Source organism: Epinephelus moara, chromosome 12 (assembly GCF_006386435.1).
Source record: "Epinephelus moara isolate mb chromosome 12, YSFRI_EMoa_1.0, whole genome shotgun sequence".
NCBI lineage: Eukaryota > Metazoa > Chordata > Actinopteri > Perciformes > Serranidae > Epinephelus > Epinephelus moara.
The window spans coordinates 40,130,292-40,155,993 of record NC_065517.1 but is presented as its reverse complement, the minus strand read 5'-3'; the positions used below and the strand labels follow the sequence as shown (position 1 = coordinate 40,155,993).

The following is a 25,702-nucleotide window of genomic DNA, read 5'->3' as shown; positions in this document are numbered from 1 at the left end:
CAAAGGGCAGCCCCCTCACTCTGACATCTCTCCACTTTGTGCATGTATAGGTTCTGTCTGTGCATGTGTGTGTCTTTCAGACCTGTGTGTAATTGACAAGCAAGAGTGAAAACATTGAATTTCCCCTCAGAGGGATTAATAAATTAAATAAACTTAAACTAAACTTAAACTTAAACTTAGTTGTCAAATACCGATGCTTTGTCACACCCCTTGGTGTGTGATACTGACGCAGAAGGCACCCTTTGGCATTTGGGATCCACCAGGCTTTCAACAAACTCCAATATAAACCCATACACAGCAATATTTGATGCTCAGAGCAACTGATGTAGTATAAAGAGCAACGAGGTCTGTGTAGGGCAGGAGCAAGGGGAGGTGAATGGGTCAATCACACAGATTTTCAGCGAGGACACTGCTATTGGTGTCTTGTGTGAAACCAAAGCCAATGCTGTTTTGTTGTAACGTTACGTAGGAACTTATTCTAAACCAAAAACATGATGTTATTTTGTTACTTCAACCTATCTGTAGCCATTTGACAACTTAAACCACGTGTTACAACATGTTTTACTCAGGTGACAGCTGTATGTCACATGCAGTACAGACTCTAAAGCAGTGGTTCCCAATTGGTCCAGCCAGAGGGTCCAGATTTCTCCTTAGTCATTCATTTGAGGTCCACACAGTTTAATATATTCAGGGACATACTTGCGTTCGGCCATGTTGTCAACGTCGTCAATTTTTCCCAAACTTTACATGTTTCGGAGTCACACACGACCCACATTTTGGACCGCGACCCACCAGTTGGGAGCCATTGCACTAAAGGATGCATCTCATAAAGACACTAAAGGGTGCCTTCGTCATCTGTATCACCCGCCGACGGGCGTGAGAAAGCATACAGTGGATTTTTCAAACCACTTTCACATGAGATTTGTGTGTAAGAGTGTCTGTTTAATGGATGCTATCCACTATGCTTTAGTAGTGGGCTGTCCAAAGAATCTAAAAAACAGTTCTGAAAGCTGCCATTCCTTGACATGACCTAACTGACAGGTTCAGATTACTATTCTAAGTATCTGGCAAAATTATAGAAAGGATCCCCACAGAGACAGATTATTTTGTGAAAGAGAGAGATCCTTTTTGTTTTACCAGAAACAACCCCAAAACCACTATCGTCAAACCCACCAGACTCCTTTTAAATAACAGTCATTTTATCATTGTGAAACACACTTCATTCAAAGTCACCAGAAACCATCCTGGTTCATCTTTCCATTGTTCCAACAATAGCCACCTCTGGTTTGGTTGAAATAAACCATTAATTCATCCAGTTAGATGTAAAAACACTCTGGCACTATAACCCTGAAATCACAGTTTATTTAAATGGTCTGGTGGGTTTGTCCATGGCAATTTGAGGGCAACAAAAAGGATCTCACACTTTATCAGACAGTGAGTGTGTTTACATGGACAGTTTAATTCCCTTTTCATTTGGAATGAAAGTTCATTCCTATTAAAAGTGATCTTGTAAACACCTAATTCAGAATGAAAATGGCCAATGCGATTAAAAATTCAATCCGATGTAAGGGGCTGGAATATTCCGTTTCTAATTCTGAATGAAAGAATTTCTCGCACTTGTATACACTCATTCCTCTTTAAGTTCATTCCGGTCTTTCTGCACATGCTCGTTTCCTTGCCCTTCTGGCGCGATGACGTATATAGCGCGCATAGCAACGGGCTGAGATAGAGCAGTCGGACTCGTTGCACTCACCGGTTTCCATACGCCACAGCACGGTCTTCTATCTCCCTTCTTCGACCTTCTACCTCCCTTCTCCTCCTCAACAGACGAAGCATTAGCAGAACAAGGTTGTTGTTGTACTGCTGCTCCAAGAATATAAGCAAAACAAGCCCGAAAAAGGCACTAAGAACGTCGTCATCAAGCATCTTGTTATCCGGAGCGAGGACTACAGTGTTTTCTTCCGGTAAACGTAAACACGTAACATCCGCCCCGCCCCCTATCCAATCAGAAACCTTCCCTGCCCCAAACCTTGCGCAGACCTGAATAAAGGCGATTAAACTGATCTCCCGTTAAACCCTCATTCAGAATGAATATTTCTCATGTAAACTACCTGGAAAGACTTTAATTCTGAATGATTTCATTCAGATTTATTTAATTAGCCATCATGTAACCATACCCAGTGATAGACTGTTTAGCCAGTAGTAGAAAAGTTGTGAGCTCCTATATAGTAAATTTAATACAGTCTCCTATGCGAGTTTTAAAAACAAAAGTGATTTCCCAGCATCGTTCGTTAACTCCGCCCTCAACACGCCCCCTTACTGTGACTAGACATCAGCTAGATCTGTGCCAATCTCGAGGCTTCAAAACGGGATTCTACAAACCAAAGGGTGACGTCATGATGGTTCTTCCATTGTTTTTATACAGTCTATGATTCTGACACACACACACACACACACACACACACACACACACTGCCATTAGGTGTCTTCAGGGTGCAGCAGTCTCTGCGGGGACTTTCTTTCATTTAAAGGGAAAAACCACACACACTCAGTGACGTCTCCACAACAGTCAGCAGGAGGTCACGTCTTAATTTAGAAATCCTGTTCACCAGATCATATGGTGTAATTAGGACTTTGCTGTTATATAAGGTATATATCCCCCTGAGCCACACACACACACACACACACACACTCATAACACTCATGAATATACAGTAGGTGTCACACTGCACACATACTGTATCTTCTTGGCAGTGTACTGTATAACTTCTGGCTCCTTTATAACGATGTGAGTGTGAGAGCCCGGTTCTGCTCTGTTGCTCACCAGGAGAGTTCCACTGCAGCTTCGAGGAGGAGCCCATCTGCCTGTTCACCCAGGACAAGAATGATGATTTTGATTGGACGCGGCACAGCGCTGCTACCCGCGACACCAAATACACACCCAACACCGGGCCCAGTGGTGACCGCAGTGGTTCCAAGCAGGGTAGGTATTTCTAGAATTCTGACCATGACCTATTGTGAGATTTAAGTGTTTACTAAACCCCTCCTCAAAAAGGTTGCCCAGTCATAGCTTAGCTGTGGTAACAGCAATACTTTATATCCATTGGCTTTCAAAAACAGAACAAGATCAAAAGTGTAAGGACAGGATTAAACAATGTTTTTATCCGCTCTAACCTTAAAGAGGACGTTAGCTTAACTAGAGCCCTTTGGACAACAGCTAACAATGATGTACGATCACCAAAGTACAAAACTAGTACAAAATAGGCTAATGAACTCCCAGCAAACAAGGTGACATGATGAACAACGCAGCTAGGAGCTAACGTTAGGCTAACTTTAGCTAACGTTAGCTAGAGATGTTAAAGATAACTTTATATTTCTTTCCAGCAAAGTGACAATATGTTGCCTCAAACACAATGTTGACTTACCTTAGAACAGATGTAGACATCATTGTTAATCTTATTCACGTTGAGTTGATGTTGTGGTCTAACGTTACCACACAACTTTATCCAAAGGAGACACTTTTCTCGGTTGAGATGTGGTTTAAAGTGTAAGAAATACACCTGGTCGCCCAGCCTCTCAGGATACCTTGTGTCAGAGTTGCATGTACCCCATGCACACCGTTTGACCATTTTTAAACTTCAAATCTCAGAAAAAACTCATAAAACCGAACAAAACTGACTTTCTGTAATGCATTTCAATGGACGTCCAGGCAGAGAATGTCCCAGTGTATGGGAATGGCTATACGCACTGTGATTGGCCCATCACGTTTGACGGCGGGGCTTAGCCATAGGTCAATTGGATTTAAGTAAGTTGACACTGCAGCAAGCCCAGACAGCAGAGCTGGCACAGAGTGGTCTTGAGGACTGGTTGTCAGGGTGGGCGAGACAAGACTGAGTCAACGTTAAAAGATTCTTTCTAGACATGTTTTGAAACAGTGTTTCCCAACTGGTGTGTCGCGGTCCAAAAGTGGGTCATGGGTCCATTCTTAATGAATCTCAAGTGTGTAAAAAACACACTTTATTTTGAAGTACAGTTAATTTCTGGTACAGAGCTTTTTGATTTTTAAGTGCTGTTTCCTGCTTTAGAATGAGTGACTAACAAATAGCTACTTAACAGAGACAGCAAACTAGCGCGACCAGATGGCCAAATACAAGATGCTGAATGCATTTAATAGTGTGGACCTTGAACAGGACAAATCTGGACCCCGTTTCTGGACCAGTTGGGAACTACTGTTTTAAAACATATAAAGATAGTCTTTGAATAACAGCTCCTGTCTGATATTGGCACACTGTCCTCTCTCGTTCAGAAATAATTTTACGATTATACAAATGTGTTGGACAAAAGACATATTCAACTGATATGAATAGTCTGTTCTCAGTGTATGTGCAGGAGAGGCCTGAAGTTTCAACACCGCACTGTAACTAAGGATATTTAAGGTGAGCGCAGTGAAACTTTCCCCCGTCAGCAGATGTGAAAACAAACTCTGCACATACATTATTCTGCACAGTGAAGCCCAAACATCCAAGTGAGGTCACAATAAAACCAAGTTTTATCACTGGAGAGGGGAAAAGAATGCAATCAGTCAGGATGAGTTGTCAAAATAGAAAATAAATCCATAAAATAAGTTAAAAATAGCTCCATCCATTTAATTCTACTTCAAAAGTAAGCTGATTCTTTTGTTAGCTCAGTCTTTTTTGGTTGTTACAGCTTTCAAGATGAGGGTGTCACAACTCTGACAGCATCAGAGAGACAGAGAGAGCTGAAGGAGAGAATCATGAAACTGAAGCTCAAGTTTAGTTAGACAGCATGTATAAGTAAATTAAACTCACCACTCAATGACAAATTTGGACATATTCGCAACTAATCTGTCACAGCGTGAATGATTGATATCAGCAACAGATGGAGGGGCTGTCTCTTTTTTTTTTTTTTTATGGCTGACACAGCGAGCAAGTATCTGATGGGGAGGGGCAGTAGCGTTTTCACCGCTGATGGACAGAAGGTGGATCTCAGTTTTGATCCTCAGCAAAAAATTCTGAGAGGATGCTGAACTGAGACGTCCTTCATGGCTCGATGATGCTGAGACGTGTATCTGTAGCTCAGAATTATGTATGTAGCCATAAAGTGCACATTTATGACCCTTTTACAGGGTTCAGCTGCAGACAGCGTTCCAACAGTTCTGGTCTCTTAGCAAACTTCAACATTCATGACCACCATACCGGGGGGAGGGGGAATCTATATATAACCATTTACCATTTACATTTTATTAAGGCTTAAAGTTATGCATAATTAAGAGCATGGCCGCTTTGAGTGACAGGTGGGTGCCCTCCACTGACAAGAAGCTACCATTGTGACAATGTTGGTTAGACTGATGTGCAATAATAACTAGAGTGGGGAGCCCAAGATGGCAACTATTCAGTCCAATGGAGTTGCTCGCCTGGCACATACACCAAAATAGGTTACTAGCTTCTGGGTTTACTTCTGCACACGTTCCCACTCGGCTCATGGAGTTCACATTGTGATGTTGTCACAGATTTTTAAGTCTCTTTTCTCAGCTTGAGAAAAGTTTGACAAATATAAAACCACCATGGCTCAAAAAACCATAATAGAGAGTCATAATTGACCAGTTCGAGGTGTCCTGTCAACAGTTTAACAGACTGTCTTCTGTAATGGTGATCAAAGGGGGAAACACTGTGAATGGCCACTGGGAAAAATTGGAAGAAAGGCTGAGCTGCTTTCCTGGAGGCCTGGTGAGGAAAAGTAACCATGGCATAACCCAGTAGTCATAGAGTGTAGGCACAGGCGTAGCTGTCACTATGTCAGTGTGTTTTCAGTTCATGAAAGTTATTTGCAATGTGTTGGTTGCTTAAATAAGGCTTGTTGACGGTTGGTTTTACTGAAAGACCCTTGAAGAAGTGATATTTAAAGGCTCTCGAAGTCTTCCTAAGCTCGAAAAGCACACACACATGAACGCAGTGCCTATGTCTCACGGTCTTGTGCACATGTGAACGTGGTGCCCAGAGAGGCAGTTAAGGCCCGAACATACTCGGGCGGAACGTACGCGGAACGGACTCCGCGAGGAATGTCCGCAGTCATTCGGGCTCCCATAGTCGAGCGCACTTCCGCGTTGTAGTTTCCTGTAAAAATGTCCCCCGCGATGTGAAAAATACATGCCGAGCAGTCACTGGTGCGCCGAGCGGAATCCGCGCGGTCGTAAAATCTGAGCTTTGTGCACACAGGGCTTGCGGACGTCCGCTTTGAGTCTGCGCGGACCTCCGCAGAGTCCGTTCCGCGTACGTTCCGCCCGGGTATGTTCGGGCCTTTAGAGCTACAGGCTACAATGAGGCTAAAAGGCGAGCTAGCTCCGTTGTGTTTGATAACATTGTTGAACGTAAACAGACGTGAAGTGTTTTTGTTTGCCATTTGCGGAGCCTGGGCTGCCTACAGAGACCGGACTTTTTCACAGCATATTCAGAGGACATGTAGCTAGCGGATCGTGAGGACATGTTTGCTGTATGTGACAAAAACTTTTCAAGCATAGGAAGACTTAGAGAGCCTTTAATTTTTCATTAAAGTACCTTTTGTTTTATCTGTATTAAGCATGTTTCTCAACAGGAAAAGTTAGCATTAGCATTTGTATTATCACAGAGAACTATAGCTTTAAATGTGCCACCCTGTTGTTCAAATATGGTCACTTCTGGCCAAACTCGAGACTTCAAAACCAGCGGGTGACATCATGGTGGCTACATCGATTATTTAAATAAACCAAGTCATGGAGTTAGCATTAATTAGCTAGCTACCTAGCACTGATAAAACCTGCTAGCAAGTGTTGTCATTTCGGCCAACAAAATCCACAGTCCCAGGCTAGAAATTTGTCTGAAATCAGTTACAACTCTTTCAAAAATGGCCATTAGTGTAAATCTGCCACAGTCATAACGGTTAACCTGACACACATGTGCTCTGCTGGAACTGAAAGCTTTAAAAACATAGCAGTTGACCATAGCTGTAAATGCGCCATCCTAACTAAGCTAGCACCTATCGTTAGGGTTAGCTCCTCTCTCTCATCCAAATATGATCACTTATGGCCAAGCTTGAGGCTTCAAAACCAGTGGATGACATCACAGTGGCTACGTCCATTATTTTATAGTCTATCGTTTCAGTTAGCAAATTAGCTAGCTACCTAGCACTGATAAAACCTGCTAGCAACTGGAGCATTCCATGGAATTGGTGCCTTTTGCATCCCCAAGAAATAATCAGTCTGTTAACAACAAACAATTAAGTAATGTAATAATATAACATTACTTTGTCTTTTGTCCTCAATATGACATCAAATTAAAGTCAATTGAATATACTTTGAAATAATTAAAATTACTTTTATGCTGATGAGGGTTTGGTTTTTGACCTGTCCCTCGCTATGACTGTTGTACTCTAGCCAGACTTTAAAATTGTAAAATGTAGGCAAAATGTTAAAATGCTAACATTTACATGTTGTTTTAAGTCTGATTTTATTGTTAATCAATGTTTTTGGGAAAAATATAAATTATTTTTTATAAATATTTATCAATTTATCGGTGTCCCCTGATTTCATGTCTACTCCGTTAGCCTTAACTGTCTTTAATCCCTGGCTACTTAAAAAATAAGGCACCGATTTCGTGGAGTGACCCAACTGTTGTCCGGCCGACAAAATCCACGGTTCCTGGCTTCAAATTTGTCTGAAATTAGTTACGACTCCTTCTGAAATGACCATAAATGTAAATCTGCCACAGTTATAACTGTAAACCTGACACACATGTGCTCTGCTGGAAATGAAAGCTTTAAACACATAGCAACAGGGGGCTAGCAAAGGGCGAGTTGAATGATTCCTTGGCTGAGCCATTAGTTGGGTGATTGTTTGATTGAGCACTCCTCAATGTAGCTTCATACACATGGTGGCATGGTGATTGGCACATTGTGTTTACAACAGCCCAGTCATGTGAAATAAACTGGAATCAAATTGGAAACTCGTAATTGCTAAGCTCCCCATGACACTGATGAAGACTATGTATGAAAACATAGATACAGAGAGGTACATGTAGCAAAAATCAACCAACAACCTCAACATTTACTAACCAGTAAGCAAGTTACTCCATTGAATATCTCAGCAGGGTATTTATGTACATAGCTGAACAATCATAATGAAACGTTATGCACAGATAGGAAAAAAACACACAGTTGGTGTAAGTGTAAGTGATTATTTTTGCCAGCTGTCGGTGTTGCTCTGAAAACACTGCACCTGCTCATCGGATTGGAAAAATGATGGTTGAATACACACATTTAAATGGACACCACTCTGTTATTTCTTATGTAATCCATGCATGAATACATGAATCCCCACAGAGCCGCAGCACAGTGTCATTATCATATTACTGCTAAATTGCGTGGCAAGATATGAAATTAGAAGCTTTCCAGCATGAATGTTTTACCTTGATCCAATACATGCAAGCTTCTCTCTAAAAGTTTTGCCTTTTATGACATGTTGAAAAAAGTTGGAAAGATTCAAGTGTTCCAAACTGCATAATAGATGATTTCAGTTGTACTCATTGTGTCATCAATTGCTTGATGCAGCACAATCTAACAATGAGCAGCCTTGATCATTTATTTTCAAGATAATCTTGTAACTGAGTCTCTGTTGCTGTTTCCATGGGTACCCAAACCAGAGAACTCTGCACAGAATTTAGTATTCAATATGTCGATTACATGTGCAGGTATTCAGTATTCAAGAACTTAATAAATAAAGAATCAAAATAATTGGATTTGCAGGAATCCATCGGAGGATTTTATATGAATCCGCTGATGGAAGATATCCATGCAGGAACATAACTGCCTATTATGGTGCTGTGGCACCAGCAGCAGCTGAAGCAGTAAATAATGCATTGGCTTTAATCACCTAATGGTTTCAAAATGTCCAGCATTTCATTACCGGCCCCATTTCTCTTTGCGTATAATTATCTGATATGAGATTCAACTGAGGGAGATATTCCATTTGATTTTGGCTGGAGGGGCGTGGAGCCGCTCACTAGCGACCTTCCCTGTGCCTGTGGCAGGACAGAGACTGGCTTCAGATCATTCGGCTTAGACACAATCAGAGGGCTGTTCGACTTGCTGCCGTCACCGCTGCTGTCCACGACTGTCAGACCGAGGGAGCATAAATGTAACCCCATTGTTATCGTCTCGATTTGCCCCAGGTTATTGCTATTAGTAAAAGGAGAACTGTCCTTCGTAGAAAGCCCTGCTCCCTTATCTCTGATATGGAAGGTTTCATTTCCATCATGCTATCACAGACTGGCTGAGAAAGCAGCTGAGCATGACCAAGGATGCCTCGCTTTTCTCCTAGTGTTTACAGTGACAAATAATTTGCTGGTATATCAGGAGGCAGTCAGAGGGTAGTTGTGGGAGTCTGAACACTGCCTGACAAAAGCTCTCATATATTTCAAAGGGTACATCCACTGTTTGTGCAGTTTCCCAGCGAGGCTCAATGACTTTGTCCTGTGCCCTGAGGGTATGTACGAGGCACTCTCAGAAAATATACACTATATAATGTATTACATAAAACAAACTGCATACATTGGCCCTACAGGTGACATTAACTGAGATCTGGGAATGTGGCAGCAGGGCAATAAAAACGATAACAGTCAGACAATTTCAAACAAATCCCCATGTTAGCCAGATGTGTGACCTACCTTTAAACTGTGTGCGCAGCTCTGCAGCATGATTATTTTTGGTGGCTATTTTTGCTTATTATTAATAGGTCAGCTAAGATAGAAAATCGAACCCAGGCTGCTCTAGAGGACTCAGCCTACATAGGGCACAGACTATACCAGGTGAGCTAGAGGTCGCCCCAAATCGAGTAACCAATCAATAAACCAATCGATTATTACCAATTCAGGGGGGGTCACCTTCAGTTGGGCCCAAACAGATTTTTCATAGGGGTGGCCAGATGAGGTAACTGAAAGTCTTAGGGTGGCCCACCAAAACCAAAAGCTATAACTGTATTTTAGGAATTCTATGATGTTGTTGAAGCATATTGGCTAATTGAAAACGATATCAATATGAAAGTTAAGGAATTGTGTTGGTTTGGTTCCTTTTTTTTTTACAGTTAATATTACTAATTATCTAGCGTGCATAGGCTAATACTGGTACATTTAACATTTTCGGTTCCACAATAATCATCTTATGTATCTGTGCATACTCGTACTCGTTGTCCTCTGCTTATCCGGGTCCGGGTTGCGGGGGCAGCAGCCTCAGCAAAGAAGTAGGGCTGCCAATAACGATTATTTTCATTGTCGATTAATCTGTTGATTATTTCTTCGATTAGTCGACTAATCATTTCATTTAAAATGTTGAAAAATGTCGGCCTGTCTCGCCCAAACCCCAAAATTACGTCATCTAATGTTTTGTTTCATACTCACGCCAAAGGGTTTTAGTTCACTGTCACGGGAGAGTGTGTAAAGCTGCCAATATCTGAACGTAAGAAGCTGCAGTAAGAGTATTTTGGGTACTTTTATAGTACTTTTCTATGAAAAATTACTCAAACCGATTAGTCGACTACTAAAATAGTCACCGATTATTTTAATAGTCGATTAGTCATTGATTAGTCGACTAATCGTGGCAGCCCTACAAAGAAGCCCAGACAGTCCTCTCCCCAGCCACTTTCGTCAGCTCTTCCAAGGGAACCTGGAGGCGTTCCCAGGCCAGCTGGGCGATGTAATTCCTCCAGCGTGTCCTGGGGCGGCCCTGAGGTCTCCTCCCGGTTGGACATGCCCGAAACACCTCCCAGGGGAGGCGTCCGGGAGGCATCCTTACCAGATGCCCGAACCACCTCAACTGGCTCCTCTCGATGTGGAGGAGCAGCGGCTCTACTCCGAGTCCTGGATGTCCGAGCTCCTCACCCTATCTCTAAGGCTGAGCCCAGCCACCCTGCGGAGAAAACTCATTTCGGCCGCTTAAATAATTTTCCTTCAAAAAAGCTGGTGTCCCTTCCCTTAAAAAGACAAATATACAGCTTTAGTTTGAAGGAGTACATTGATTGTAAGGAACAAAACGTTTATTGGGAACAAGCCTACTCAAGTTTAAGGGAAACTTGTGGTAAGAGTTCAAGGGACCTCTTTGAAAATGGCTGTGCCAGTTCTCTCGTGTTATTTAGCCCCCTCCTGACGTGGTTGATACCAATGGATGTCTTAGGCTGTAGTTTCACACGATACAACTACCTTTGTGCTTAGCCAAAAAATGAGTGCACCAGAGCCTGTTAATTAGAGAGTACAGTGTTAAAACTGAGATTAACCATAGCCAAAACTACAAACTTACGATACGATACGATGCGAATGGCCCTATCTACAGCCAGTGTTTGGTTTGTCCGTTCGGCGCTACTGTAGAAACACGGCAGTGCCAAATGTCAATCTGTGTGGATGGGGACCTGCTCCCTATATAGAAATGATTCATTCTGGGGTAACAAAAACACAACAATTCATATTTTTGGGTGATTATGAACTAAAGAAAACATGTTTATTATATTATATTTCATTTCTGCCATTTTATCCCCCCTAAGTCCTACACACTGGACCTTTAAGGACCTTCACTTGCAACAGCCTCCCGTGTATTTACTGATGTCTTATGTGTGTTTTTACGTGTCCCTGTGTTTCAAGGTTTCTACATGTACATTGAGACGTCAAGACCACGGAAGGAAGGGGACCAAGCACGGCTTGTAAGTCCGTTTTTCAACGTAGCACCTAAAAACCCGTACGGCATCACCAACCCTCCCGCCTACTGCTTCGGCTTCTTCTACCACATGTATGGAAAACACATAGGTAAGAAACATTCAACAAACAAACTGTTCAACAAACGTCTGTGTTGTCCTTGGGTGTAATCTGCCATATCTCCACTGCTGAAAAGATCATCTTAATTTATAGTCATTGCTCAGTGATTCATGGAAATGATGAAGAAAAGGATAATTACAATCATTCTTTAAAGAGTCTGTCACTGTTCTGTGCTTGTGGTTGCTTAAGCAGCAAAAGCAACATCAAGTAGTGGAACTGAAATTGCTCTGGCAATTTGCTGCTAAATGAAGGAGATGCATTCTTATCTGCGAGGAACAGTCAATGAGGAAACAACTTCACAAATTTTGTTTATCAAAATTCATTGTCAAGCATGTGTGTGACATCACGCTGGCTTTGAAACAAACATTAAGAGATGAGATTCCTGAAATTGCCGTCCGCCACCTGCCTGTTTTGCAATGGGTTTTGACGTTTTCGTCAAAAATAGTTGAGACAGGAAACACTCACTGAGGAAAGAAAGGGTGAGCGGCGGCACTTTTTCCTGGAAGCAACAGAATTTCAGTCATTTCCAGAGAGTTTGTCCCTGTGGCGGGTGCAGCGGGGAGTTTTGTGCTTTCATGCTAAAAGTTTTGTAAGTGCAGCTGTCAGATGTTTTGGAGCAAAAGATATCTTGTTTTTGCAACAACCTCCTTCAAAGGTGTGTACACGAATCCTGGGCATTAGCTCTTACGTTCCTCTCTGAATGTAGATAACAACCTTGTATGGCCCATTTGAAGATGGCAGAGCGACTGGAGGAGCCATCTGTGGCTTACATCTGACTCTTAGGCTTCCTTCACCGGGGACCCAATCAGCCAACCGCGAGCACTCCTGCTCCGAGTGCATGCTGTTTGTGTGTTTGTGCATTTGGGAGTGGTGAGAAAGATTGGATCTCTGGCAGAAAAACAGCAGGCTCATATATTGTTGAAGGCTTGTATAGGTGACTTCTCTGTCTCGGCTTCACCCTGTATCATTAGCGGCTGCACAGGTTCATGAGGCAGGTGAGGGGCCCCGCTGGGTGGGTTGAGGGGTCATGTGGTTATCATGGGGGATAGATGCTGTTAAGGCATGAGAGCACTTTGTTAGATATGGATGGTTAGATAGCTGATGTTGTGCACTCAAAGCACCACAGAGAGCATTTACAAAAATGGCAAAATGATAATTCTCAATTTTATTGAAATGTTCATAAAAAGTTTTTCCAATTTGTCTGGCCTGTCACTGCAAATGGATCACATTAAAACTCTCAAAAAATTAAAGTTTATTCAATATGTTGCTCATGTAAAAAAAAAAAAACAGTATGTCAAAGAAATCTTCAACAACCCTGTCAGAATTTTAGGTGTACCAAAGGTTTAGCAACTGTGGTCTGTTTTGACATCGAGGCTTCGATCTCCAGATATTAATGGACCCACTCGAGTGCCTCTCAAACCCAAAGCAGCTCCCACACCGGCCTCTACAGCTGTAATCATGCATGATGGTTCCTGTGTCGGTGCTTTTGGAACTGGAAAGCCTTTTACAGTCATCAACAATCCAGCACTGATGTACGTTAGGTACATCGTGTGTGGTTTAATCACAGTTTGGAATGGTTATTTATTGTTAAAGGAACAATCACACCCATCTGTTCATTAAATACTCACCCAAAGTTACGTTAAATTCATAAGGGACACTTTGTCTTTCTCATATGCCTCCATGCTGAACGAAGAATCCAAAAAACGGGAAAAAAAAGTCTTGATGAATTGATGTCATTGGGGTCCACGTTAAACATCCATGGACAGACTGTCACGCAAGGCTGCTGTCAGCCCTAGAGTGGTCTGCTTTGGTCTGAATCAGGGACTCATGTTGTTCCAAAGTTGTATAATTGCCTAGAGTTGGTTCGTGTTCTCACGGCAGCATTTACAAGAGGACCAGAACAAATGCCTTGTGTGAGAAAGCTGCTCTTGATTGGTCAGAATTTCCATGTGGGAAAAATCCAGGAAGTAAAGCAAACGTTGAAGAAGAGTACACTTGCAAGATAAATGTGACACTTTCTAATGTCACAATGGAGGGACAACTACGCAGGTTGATTTTAGCGCTGCTCATCGTGGACTATATTGCTGTCATTGTTCATTTTAGTCAAACCATACAGTTTGAAAACGAGGCGCGGCTCCAACTAGAAAACAATGTTTTGATGCATTGGATGTGCTGAATGTGCATATTAAGGCAGTACAGGAGGAGGTGCACATTAATAATCCTCCAGGACTGTAACATGCTCATGTTTAACCCAAACAATGTGTCATGTGACTGCAGTTGCTTCACATCCAGGTCGGAACACCTTCTCACCACAAACCAACCGCACCAGAGTTCCTTTGGAACCGGACTGAGACCACCTCTTCAAGAAGGTCTCGAAATGTATCTGTGCTCTCTTAAAAGCCAGACTGCGCTGACAAAAACTTAAATTTTAGCTTGCTTAACACAGGAGCTGCTGGTCTACCTCTGCCTCGATCAGTTAGTTTGTGTTATTGTGTGACTTCTAAAGTGTTTGTTCAGATTTACCAAAGTCACACAAACAAACTACTGACTGAGGCAGCAGGAGACCAGCAGCTCTTGTGTTAAGCAAGCTAAAATTTAAGTTTTTGACAGTGCAGTCTGGCTTTGAAGAGAGCACAGATCAGTTTCACTTTCAGTTCAGTTTTAAATCAGAAAAAATGCATGTGTGGGAAGAACTGACCATTCGACTAGATAAATAAGACTTGGATTATACTGCAGGAGCTGTGTAAGAGTTTGTAAACAGATGTTTAGTTATAGTTTTGCTGTTGTTAAACACAGACAGCTATGACTTCAATTCAATAAGATTTTTTTCCATTTTTTGATTTTTTGTTTGTTCACTGGAGGAAAGCGAGAAAAATAAAGTTTTCTTCACACATTCAACGTAACACTCAGTAAACAACTGAAATATAAATGGTCATGTGGGGGGTGAAGTTTTCCCTTAAAGCCCAAGCCAACCAATGCCTCCCATGTGTCTCTACCATGGCCACCTCTCCTAGGTGTTTTGTGTTATGGAGCATCACCTTAGACATTTGCACCTTAAAAAAGCCCAGTGACTCTTCACTCTTGGCAGTGGTAAAAATGTCTGCCATCCATGATCATGGCTGCTTGAAAGTCTGTGAGATCACACTTGAAGGCCATTCTCGGTGATCCGTTCACATGCAAACAAGTGTGGACATAGATTATAAGCACAGCAGCCTCGGAGCACAGTTTGTGTGGCATTTGAGACTGACAGTGTGTCTTTTTGTATCTTACAACTGTGAATTGCAGAGTTCACATTTTTCAAATCCTTGGACTCAGTTCTGAAGTATCTCTCAGTAACATCCTTAGGCCCTGATCAAGGCAACCACCCCATCACGTCCTAACACTAACCTTCCTGTGTAATTAATCTAACGATTTTTTTTCCCACAGTATTTAGTATCTAGTCCCTGCCATGTTGAGGCAGAGGGTACTGTCTGTAGCTCTGGTTGAGGGTGAGAGGCTGTCAGCAGATAAACAGAGATCTGTGTGGGTACATGAGACCCTAAAAAAGAGGCTGGATCATGGGGAGTACCACCAGTTGGTCCAGGAGCTTCTCCTCCATCATGGCTGTTTCCAGGCAGATTTTAGGATGACTCAGGGGCAGTTTGACAACCTGCTGTCTATCATCAGGCCGTATAGCTCTGGGTATCCAGCAACCACTACCACCAGTTTCTCCTCCATTGTTTACCAACTGTAAACTTGTTGTTGTGACCACCACAGAAGGCCCGCCTCTCAAATCATCTGATTGGACAATGGGGAAAAAGCAGAGATGACGTGGGACGCTTTGTGTTGAAGTTTTTAAAGTTTAAGAGGTCAGAGCACCAGGCTCCTAGAGTGCAGAAACGCGAGGTGCGCAAAAAATGCGAGCAAAAAGCTTCATTCTCATTAAAAGCAATTACAGAAAGCTGCTGAAACACTTTCTGTGTGGCCTCGTTTCCACCAAACACTTTCGGTATGGTACTTTTGGAACCAAAAGTAACCCTTCAGACATGGTACCTAGAGCCTACTGTAGGTCCATTCTAGCCTGGAAATCCAGACCCAAATCTAGAAAGATTTAGGGTCTGGCTATGAGTAATGCAAATGGCCCAACTCGAGGGGCGGCACCAAGCATGCATTTGAAAATATCACTGCACGCAATTGGATAACACTACGACCAATCAGAAGAATACACGGGGTGACATATCCAGAGCGCTACCGGCGGAGCTAACTGGTAGATTAGACTCTTGCCGTATCCGCTTGGCAAACAGCAAAAACGTCCTTCTTGCAAAGGAAAGATTCGAGCGCCGTCTTCTGTTCCTTTTTAGAGAAAAAGCCAAGTCTAACTCGTTCATTGTAGCGGCCAAAGCCGTTTCAAACAACTGGTGTTCATCCGTAGCCATCTTGCAATGTTTACTGACTGATTCCGGACTTCGTCGTTGCAGCGCTGTCGCCATCTGTTTAGCTCGCCTCTGGCCCGCCTATATCAGATACACCGATGTGATTGGTGCAGCTCGGCTCCAACGGCATGGGTAATGAGCATCATTACTGATTGCCAGAGTGACTCGATGAGCAAATTCAAATTCTCTCGCGAGAACTCTGGATTTCCAGGGTAGGTTCATTCAGCGTTTCCACTACAAACAGTCCTCTTAAATGTGGGCGGGGTTGTTGTCACTCACTGCTCCGTCCAGCACTCTGTATTTCTTCATTACCGGTGACACAGATGGAAGTCTGCACCTCGTTTATCATCCACAGAACGAGGCTGCACGCCTCTCTTGATGGGATATTTTAAAAAAGGGGGTATGTGCAGTTAGTCCATCTCAGTGTTGCCGGAGCCCACAGGAACAACCCTCCACGATACTTTTTTTTTCCAGTGAGAGCTGGAATGTATGCAGCTCGGGGCGTCGGTGGCTTAGTGGTGGAGCAGGCGCCCCATGTACAAGGTTGTTGCCGCAGCGGCCTGGGTTCGAATCCAGCTCGTGGCCCTTTGCTGCATGTCACTCCCTCTCTCTCTCCCCCTTTCATACTTACCTGTCCTGTGCATTAAAGGCAAAAATGCCCCAAAAAATATCTTTAAAAAAAAAAAAAGGAATGTATGCAGCTCATATAACCTGGTCGAAATCAATATATACAAACGCTTGTTATCCGTGAGTTTTCACAGTGGAAACACAAAAAAAGCGTCTCGAACTGAACTGTGCCACCCTGCTTGGTATAAATGGGGCTGTTGATATTATTCATTAAGAATTTAACACTCAGTTCAGCTAATCTGCCTCATCAGGCCTCTGTGTTTGATCAGATTTGATTGGCAGTGACTAAACAACCCCAATAACTGTCACCAGATTCTGATTTAAATGCTGCCAAATCCTGATAAGTGCATGAAAGTACACGACATCACCTTCTCCCAACTGTGACCCACCCACTTCAAACCAGTCAGAAAAGCACAAACAAAACAAAAAGACACAAATATATCTCATGTGAAATCACCAAACCTGCTGAGGATTATTTGTGTTCATGTGAGACCTTGTCGCTCTCAGTCAGAAGCTGAGTGACAAAATATGTCTTCAGGGGCTTTAAAAAGTAATCACAGTGACACCTGACAGAGTGCCTGCTAAAAAATATCCACTAAACTAAAAATACGACTTCACTAAAAATATATTTCAGTCAACAAAAAACAAATAAAAGAATAAACAAATGGATGACAAATAAAGTGAAGGAGGAAAGAGAGAGCAGTGATGGTGAATGAACTCAAAGAGGGGACAGGGAGTTGCCGTTTTGTGCTCATTAAACTTGATGTTCAATAAACTGTGAAATCACTACAGGCTGGCAACAGCGCTCGTCTCTCTTTTGATAAGATGTTTACAGCGAGCATTTGGCTGCATTTACCTCGGTATTCTAGTGAGACGTCGGTGGTATCAGCGCCATCTCCACCCTCCACCTGCTCCGCTCTGAGCTTCTGCTGGACCTGCTGCTCCGACTCCAACCCGCTCAGCTCCCTCCCTTCTTCTTCCTCTGTCTCCTCACTGAGCTGGGTTATATATATTTTTCATGAGTTCTATTTTCTTTTGTGCATCTTATGTCATTCAAACTTATTTATTTCCCTTTGAAGTTTGTTAAATGACTGTTATTTGCATTAATAATGTAAACAGACTCACAGATTGTTCTTTTGAGTTAAAGGCTTGTTTTTTCACAGCTGGAGGTGACATGTAGCCTGAATAAACATTTTGGGATTTTATTTTTTGACAGATTCTTCCACTGGCCTGCCAACCTCTTCTCATTCCCAGGTCGTCAAATACCGACGCCTGGTCACAACCTCTGGCATCTGATACTGACGCATAAGGCACCCTTTAGCTTCTCTGTGAGATACTCAGGCTTTTCGTTTACTCCAGTGTAAATCCAATAGCAGCAATATTAGATGCTCAGTAGGGGTGCGCCATATCATCTCATTCACGATAATACCGGTATCATTTTTAATCCTGATACTCGTGACATTTCGACTTGTTGACACCTGACGTCATGCGTCACCAACACCTTCCAAGGGTTGGTCGACACGACATTGGTGCGCTTGCTGGCAGAGGAGGTGCTGGGGTACCCATCAGGTGCACCGGGAGCTGGCGGCCATTCAGGACTTCAAACATGAATGTGGTCGTGCCGGCCTTGCCCTGGTCGTCCCTACGCATGCCTCTGGGTACCCAACTCTCTGCTGTCCTCTGGACGGAGAGGAGGGGCTCAATAGCCCCTTTTACACTTCCAGATTTTTGGTGAATGTTGGGCCGTTTTGCCGGCAAGCTGCGAGCGTTTAGACACAGAGCCGGATTGAGTTGATCCGAGGTGCCGAATTTTCCTCCTCGTAGGGTAGACATATTGGCGGAACCTTTTTGGTTTAAACAGACCAAGGCAACCTTCTACAACTGGAGGGGCTGTTGATGACTTGTGGGAGGAGCTGTTGATGACGCCGCACGTGCGAGCCACTGGCGGTGGATTAACAGGAAACAGCTGATAGCAGGAATTAGCGAGCAGCTAGTAGCAAGAGGGAAACACAAACCTGACAGACACTGTAAAGATGAGCAACTGGGGAGACAAGGAATTGCGCGCCCTCCTTGTCCTCGCAAACGAAGAGGCCATTAACCGTCAGATGACGGGGACGGTGAAGAACGGGCCGACTTACGAGAGAATCGCCGAAGGACTGACCAGCCGCGGCTTCCCTCCCACGTCACTGTTTACGTCACACGCTGAGCTACACGTTTTGTTACTTGCTCACGCCCCCCATTGCCCCGAAAAAGGCGCATTCTCTATTAGCAAAAGTAGGTAGGCGGCATTTTGCTGCACTCCCCGATTTTGTTTTTACACTGCCAATGCTGAAAAAAGACTGATTGGGCTTTCCTGCAAATTTGCACAATTCCTGTTTAAAAAGGGCTACTGTCTCGAGTAGTGTCCTGGCCCCAGCTGTGACGGTGCAGAGCGCCATGGGGGTTCTGTTTCATTGCCTAACTAGTGTGAACAGTTAGTAATGGACTTCACATGACAATATTCACAACGTGAATTACTTTTTTATGAAGAACTTTTTTGATTCTTTTATTTAGATAATGTTTACAAACTAAAGGAATATAAATAATAAGGACTGGGCGCATATTTGGACTGAATGATGCTCATGGTTTTAAATTCACCTTAACAGTTAATTTGTGGGCATTTCCGATCGAACTAACGTATGTAACATGTCCATGTCAACCAGAGTTTAAACATTTAATGTCATATTTTGATGCCTGAATTAGTTCAGTGGCTAGCCAGTGGGATTTAAGAGGTTTTAACATATTGAAAGCCAAGAACGTATTTATTTGATATCAGACAGCGTCCCAGTGTCGTTACTATAATGTTCAGACTTTTATTCATGATTTCAGGGAGAGTGGTGGTGAGTAGGACCAGAGCTCTGTTATGAATGTTGGCTGCTAGCTTGTCGTCGTGCCTTTTACAGCTTTAAAACTGTATTTATTATCTGAAATTGGCGTGAAGAGTTTTATATTCTGAAAGCCAAAATTGTGTTTATGTAAAATCAAGCGAAACCCTGAAATGACCCAAAATCAAGATGTTGAGAGAAATCTGTGGTGTAGAAATGGAGGTGTGGGGTGTTCCTATCGCCTTCATAGCTTGAAGCGTAGCGCCACTGACCAAGCGGACAAATCTGATGTGTTGGGAGTGAGAACGTGTTGCACCTCCACCCAGTGAGCTTTCCTGCTTATTCAGTCTAATCCACAAATGTGACTGTGAATACTTTTGACAGATTATTAAGTAATCAAACGTTGCTTTTGGAAAATGTGAACTTTGACTGCTTTTCACAGTATAAACAAAATTCCATCAGCTCCTTTTGTATTTTATTTGTGTCAAAATATAAAACAAATATTTCAAAAACTACATCACAGCTTGAGACGGTTATCAGTGTGGGTTTTTTACATTTTGGGTGAACTGACCCTTTAAAATGCAGAGTTGACAGCAGGGCTCCATATGGTCTGAAATGTAGCCAGACTACTTTTTAGCCTTTCCTCAGTGGGAAGGCCGAGTGGAAGTGTCCAGGTGGGGGGGACGGACCAAACATCTGGAGAGGTGGAGGCGAGGGAGGTGGAGAGAATATAAGGATAGAGGTGTTGGAGGGCGACACAGCGGGGAGATGAGAGCTCCTCCGGCTCCCTGCCGAGGTTGAGTAGGCCGTGACATTTCCAATTTGCTCAAATTGATCGCCAGCCAGACCCTCTCTTCCCTGCCCTCCCCGTCTGTGGTGAAGCCCATGCCCAGACTGTGGCGTGTTATGATGAATGGGCTAAATGTCAAGGACTTGAAACCCAGCTCAGATCCTCCATGGCTACGCTCCATTTAGTATTCTGCCTCTCCGGCCGTGAGAGAAATTCGCCCCAGAGCTCAGGAATGTTGGTTGGTGATATTTTCTACCCAGAGAATGCTCATGACAAATGGTCCACATAATGTATGCTCACATCTACTGTATATGCTGTCCTATTGCGGTGAACTGTTTAAATAGTTGACGGCCTTTTTTAGATCTGTGACTCACAAAGCCATCAGACGTGGTACAGCTCTGTCTTGAAACGCTGGGAGTTTGATGCTCTTTGGGACTGTGCTGTGGAGGTGAGTCACAGCCAAGTTGTGGCACGGCAGCGCTGAAGGCCAGAATCGGTCGATAAGGAGTTTCGCCCACACACTGATGAGAACAGTGGCACAAGCTCAAAGAAACTCCTCCGTAGTTAGCTAGCGGGGGGATACCTGAGACAAGGTCACACTTAATTACTGAAGCGCACATCAAAGTTTGCCTTTGGAGCCCGTGTCGCATTTGTTTATAGGATTAAGTCTCCAGCAGAGCACACCAAGCAAGTCTGTTTTAAGCCTGACCTTCTGAGAAGCAACGGAGTCATCCTTTCATTAGCAAGGAGGGTGGTACTGCACCTCAACCCACCCACCCTCGTCCTCACTACATAATTGAAAATTTCCGGGAGCTATTTCTCACTTTTCACCAGACACATCTTTCTCTTCTCAGATCTTTTAAAATTTCACAAGTGTCTGCCACAGGTATTCCTTTAAAAAAAAAAAAAAAAAAGGTACTCCAAAGAATATACAGCATATGCCTTTGCTCAGGATGTGATGACACTGACATTACCACCTACATTGCGATGAGTTCAAAGAGAACGTAAGCCAGCCAGCTCAGCAAGAATCCTCCTACATCCTAAACACTTCAACGGGAGATGAAACCGCGGGTCATGTTCTGTACAAGAGCTCATCTCTCACTGGAGATTGTGCTGTCGTTGGGGAAAGCGTACAGTGTACCGTGCTGATGAGAGGATATGAACAGGGACATACAGTGCAGCTTCTCCTCGTTTCCTCGCGGAGACGTACAGTAATGAGGCACCTCGCTGAGGCAAGGATGCATCAAAAGTAGGGCTGCAGTAGTAGACGCTGCTGTTTTTGCTCGCCGCTTGTGTCGACGCAAAGGTGCTGCTTTCCATACTTGTGAAATTCACTTGACTTCAGAGCGGTGGTCCTGCTGAGCTTTGCTATGGTGTCAATGCTAACCTGATTTGGGTCTTTGGTTGCTGCTCTGCTGGCCCGCTGCTGAAAGATACTGCTCTCTCTCCTCCTGCATGGCGAATAGAAAAACTAACACAATCGGTGCGTTGGAGAGGAGGGTAAAGTGGTTGCACTCGGTGTCATCATCTGACAGTTTTATATCAAAGCCCAGGGCCAGACAAGAGGTCTCACTGAGGGGAGTCTTCAATTCAGACCTGGTATATAGTCTATTCTGTCTCAATGAGAAACAGTACGTCTGTGTTATTGTAACGGTTATATATGAATTCAGTTAAAATGGATCTGTCAAATTGCATTTTCTAATGCTGAGCTGCTTCTGACAGCGACATCCAGCAGCTCCTCCTGTGCAGCTTCAGTCGGGGGATGAAAAGGGAAGCCGGACTGAGCTGAAACAGTTTGAAACTAATGATAAATTAAGAACTGTTCTCCACAGGAAACATATTTACGCTCACCCAATATTCTTATCACACATTGCCCATTAGTGATAATTAATTTGGATTAATACAGGCTAGAGAATAATTTATCACCGCTCACAGAATCACAACTTAATAAATGTATCAATTCAGATGACCTGAGTTTAACCTTTGCTACCGCCTGGCTCTGCTGCAAATGCAGACGAATACATAAATTTGAAATGCAGGAGACGGGTGTGAATATTAAGCTCAAAAAGGCGAGATCCAATTTCACTCGGAAGTCTTGCCTCCAGTCTTGGTGGTTGTGTGGTATCGCAAATATAGGAGCAGAATTATTCCAAAAAAACTGCAGATGCATTGTTGTAGTTTAAGTTTACAGTACTTTAAAATATTTTAGATGTAGGATCTTTAATTGGTATGAAAAAGTCCACACAGCCCCATATTTTAACAACTTTAGTAAAGTCTTAGTTTTTAATAGTTTTTAGGGATGTGTTCTTCAGTTTTTCTGAATACAGTTTTGTCACAATCTTTTAAATAAACTATTTAAATGATAACTTTTTTGATAACTAATTTTCCCATGTTTTGTGTTTATGTGACTATTTGGAAAAAACAATATCTGAAACTGGTCCAGTATTGAGTGAGAGAGCTGCAGCAGTCAGTCATAAAACAGGCTGCAATGTAACCACTCTGGGCGTGTTTGCACCGTCACTTAACGTCCATTAAAAGTGTTTGTTTTTACCACTGACAGGCTCGGATTATTATTGTAACTATCTGACAGCATTATTGAAAGGATCCCTACAGAGATCGCTGTTTTTGTTTAAGAGTAAGATCCTTTTTCACCAAACACACCAGACTCCATTTAAATAAACAGTCATTTAAGCATGTATAGAGGCAGCATGTTTTTACATCTAACTGGATGAATTTAGGGGTTTATTTCAACCAAACCAGAGTTGGTGATTGTTGGCACTGTGGAAAGACGAACCAAGACGATTTTGTGATTTCAAGATTGGCATAGATACAGTCAGTGACTAGTCACAGAGGGCGTGGTGACGGGGGGAGTTAGGAAGGGGCAAAACACAAAGCACATGTTTGTAAACTCACATACAGAGGCGCTAACAACTCACTTGTGGCTAAACAATCTAACACTGTTTGGATAAAGTGTGAGATCCTTTTTGTTTGACCAGAAACTGCCCTGAAAATGCCATCACCAAACCAGCCTCCATTTAAATAAGCAGTAATTTTAGCGTGTATAGAGGCAACATTTTTACATTTAAGGGGGTGAATTAAGGGTTTGTTTCAACCAAACCAGAGATGATGATCATTGGAACAATAGAAATAGGGAACCAGGATGGTTTCTGTGAGTTTTATTTTGTTTCTGGCAACTCTGAATGAAGTGTGTTTTACAAAGATAAAATTACTGTTTATTTAAATGGAGTCTGGTGGGTTTGGTGATAGAAATTTTGAGACTGTTTCTGGCTGGACAAAAATAATCTTAATCTTAAACAAAAGGTCTGTCTCTGTAAAGATCCTTTCTATAATGTGGTCAGACACTTAGAATAATACTCTGAGCCTGTCAGTGGCAAAAACAAGAACTTGTAGTGGACATAGATTGAGGGTGCACAGTTGCCTTCTCGCTCAATACTGGACCAGTTTAAAAAATCGTTCCCATTAGACACTTAGACACAAACACATGGGAAAATAGGACCAAGGTTGAAAAATGCTGAATTTAAAGCCTTTAAGTTCTTGACTGAAATGATTAGAGCTGCAGTTTTGTGCCATGACACACGACACAATAGATTTTGTATTTCCAAGGTATGAAGCTGGGGAAATCTTTCGTCTGTTTAATGTGGGTCTCCTTTCGGAATATGGAAATCTCATAATCATTAGTCATTCTGCACTCAGTCATAAACTAGATGGATTGGAGAGATCAAATTTCTTTTGCACAGCAGTCTGTTTTTATGTATTTTTTCTACTGATAATGTCGTATTTATTCTTTAACAAACCTTGATATGAGTTGATTAATGACAAAGAGTGGGAGAGGCAGAAAGAAAAGAGAGTACACAAGAGAGTGTGTGGGCAAAAAGTAAAAGCAAAACTAAACAGGAACTTTCTCAGGCCTGCATTTCATTATACTTACTTCTTAAATTAATCAAATACAGATAAACCTCTCTGTGGGGCTGCTTGAATTCATGACTATTTTGGTCAGGAGTGAGATCACGATTATTTAACATGATTACTCATTAACTTTGGAAACATCTTGCATTTATAGATCATCAAGAAAACTCATTATAACAGTAGATTTTCTTGAACTTTGAATAAAGTGCAACTGTGGGCGGCTCATTGGCAGTAATTCTAACTGTAACAGTTAAGGCACTTAAATACTGGCACATTGTCAATAAGAAAAAAATAAAATAATGTCAGTAATGTAATGTAATGCTCCAGGAACACTGTAGTGGGGCTCAAGCACTTTGACCATAACCTTTAGTTCTGTATTCTCTAGGACGTACAGTTTCTCCAAATGTGGTCGGATATCCGCAGCGATTAACACTCTGTAGCATCAGTTATTTCTTTGGCACAGTCTGAATCTGCAGAGGGAGGCTGCCTGAACGCTGCGGGGGAGAAGAACCCGACTTCCAGACTATATTTGTCTTGTTCCAGGTCCAGATTAATTCACAAAGTTGATAGAACCTTTGCAGTCAGAGCTCCAAGACTTTGGGATGATCTGCCCGAAGAGATCAGGGCCGCAAACTCTGTCTCGTCTTTTAAATCGCTTCTTTTTAGAACTGTTTTTCGGTTTTTACTACATGCCTTGTGTTTGGCTCTTAGTCTGTTTCATTCACCAAGGTTCCCAACACATTTCCTTATTTTTGGCGGCCTGCCACAATTAGAAAATCTGCCACCGTGTTTTGATTTTCTATTTTTTGAGCTGGACCATTGATTAGTTGTGCTGTTGGAATATATTGCACCCATAGTGTATAAATGATGGACATAACTACCATGACATCACCCATTGGTTTGTGGACTCCCGTTTTGAAGCCTCGAGTTGGCAGTTTGGCTGTCACCATCTTGTTTTTTTGGAGCTACACATGCCTCACAGACAGCCTGTCACTAAAGCAGCCTTGCCTTTATTATTATTATTATTATTATTATTATTATTATCAGACTCAAGGTCCATACTAAAAAACATACAACACTCAATACATAAAAACAGATCACTCAATCAATTAACAACATATCCTAGACATAAGAGATTTTTAAAATAATAAACACGTTCAAAAAGAATAGAAAGAAGGAAAAAAGAAAACAGTGCTAAACAAGACAATCATACCAATGTTTCCACAAAGGTGA

General features: G+C 42.6%; 1 protein-coding gene across 1 annotated transcript in view; it reads left to right on the top strand.

The window, feature by feature from the left end:
* Positions 1–25,702, top strand: part of LOC126398252 (MAM domain-containing glycosylphosphatidylinositol anchor protein 2-like) — a 338,561-nt gene that overhangs the window by 303,295 nt on the left and 9,564 nt on the right. The window contains exons 14-15 of the mRNA XM_050057437.1: positions 2,828–2,983; positions 11,679–11,840. Of these exons, the coding sequence (XP_049913394.1) occupies positions 2,828–2,983; positions 11,679–11,840 (318 nt within the window). The remainder of the gene's footprint in view (positions 1–2,827; positions 2,984–11,678; positions 11,841–25,702) is intronic.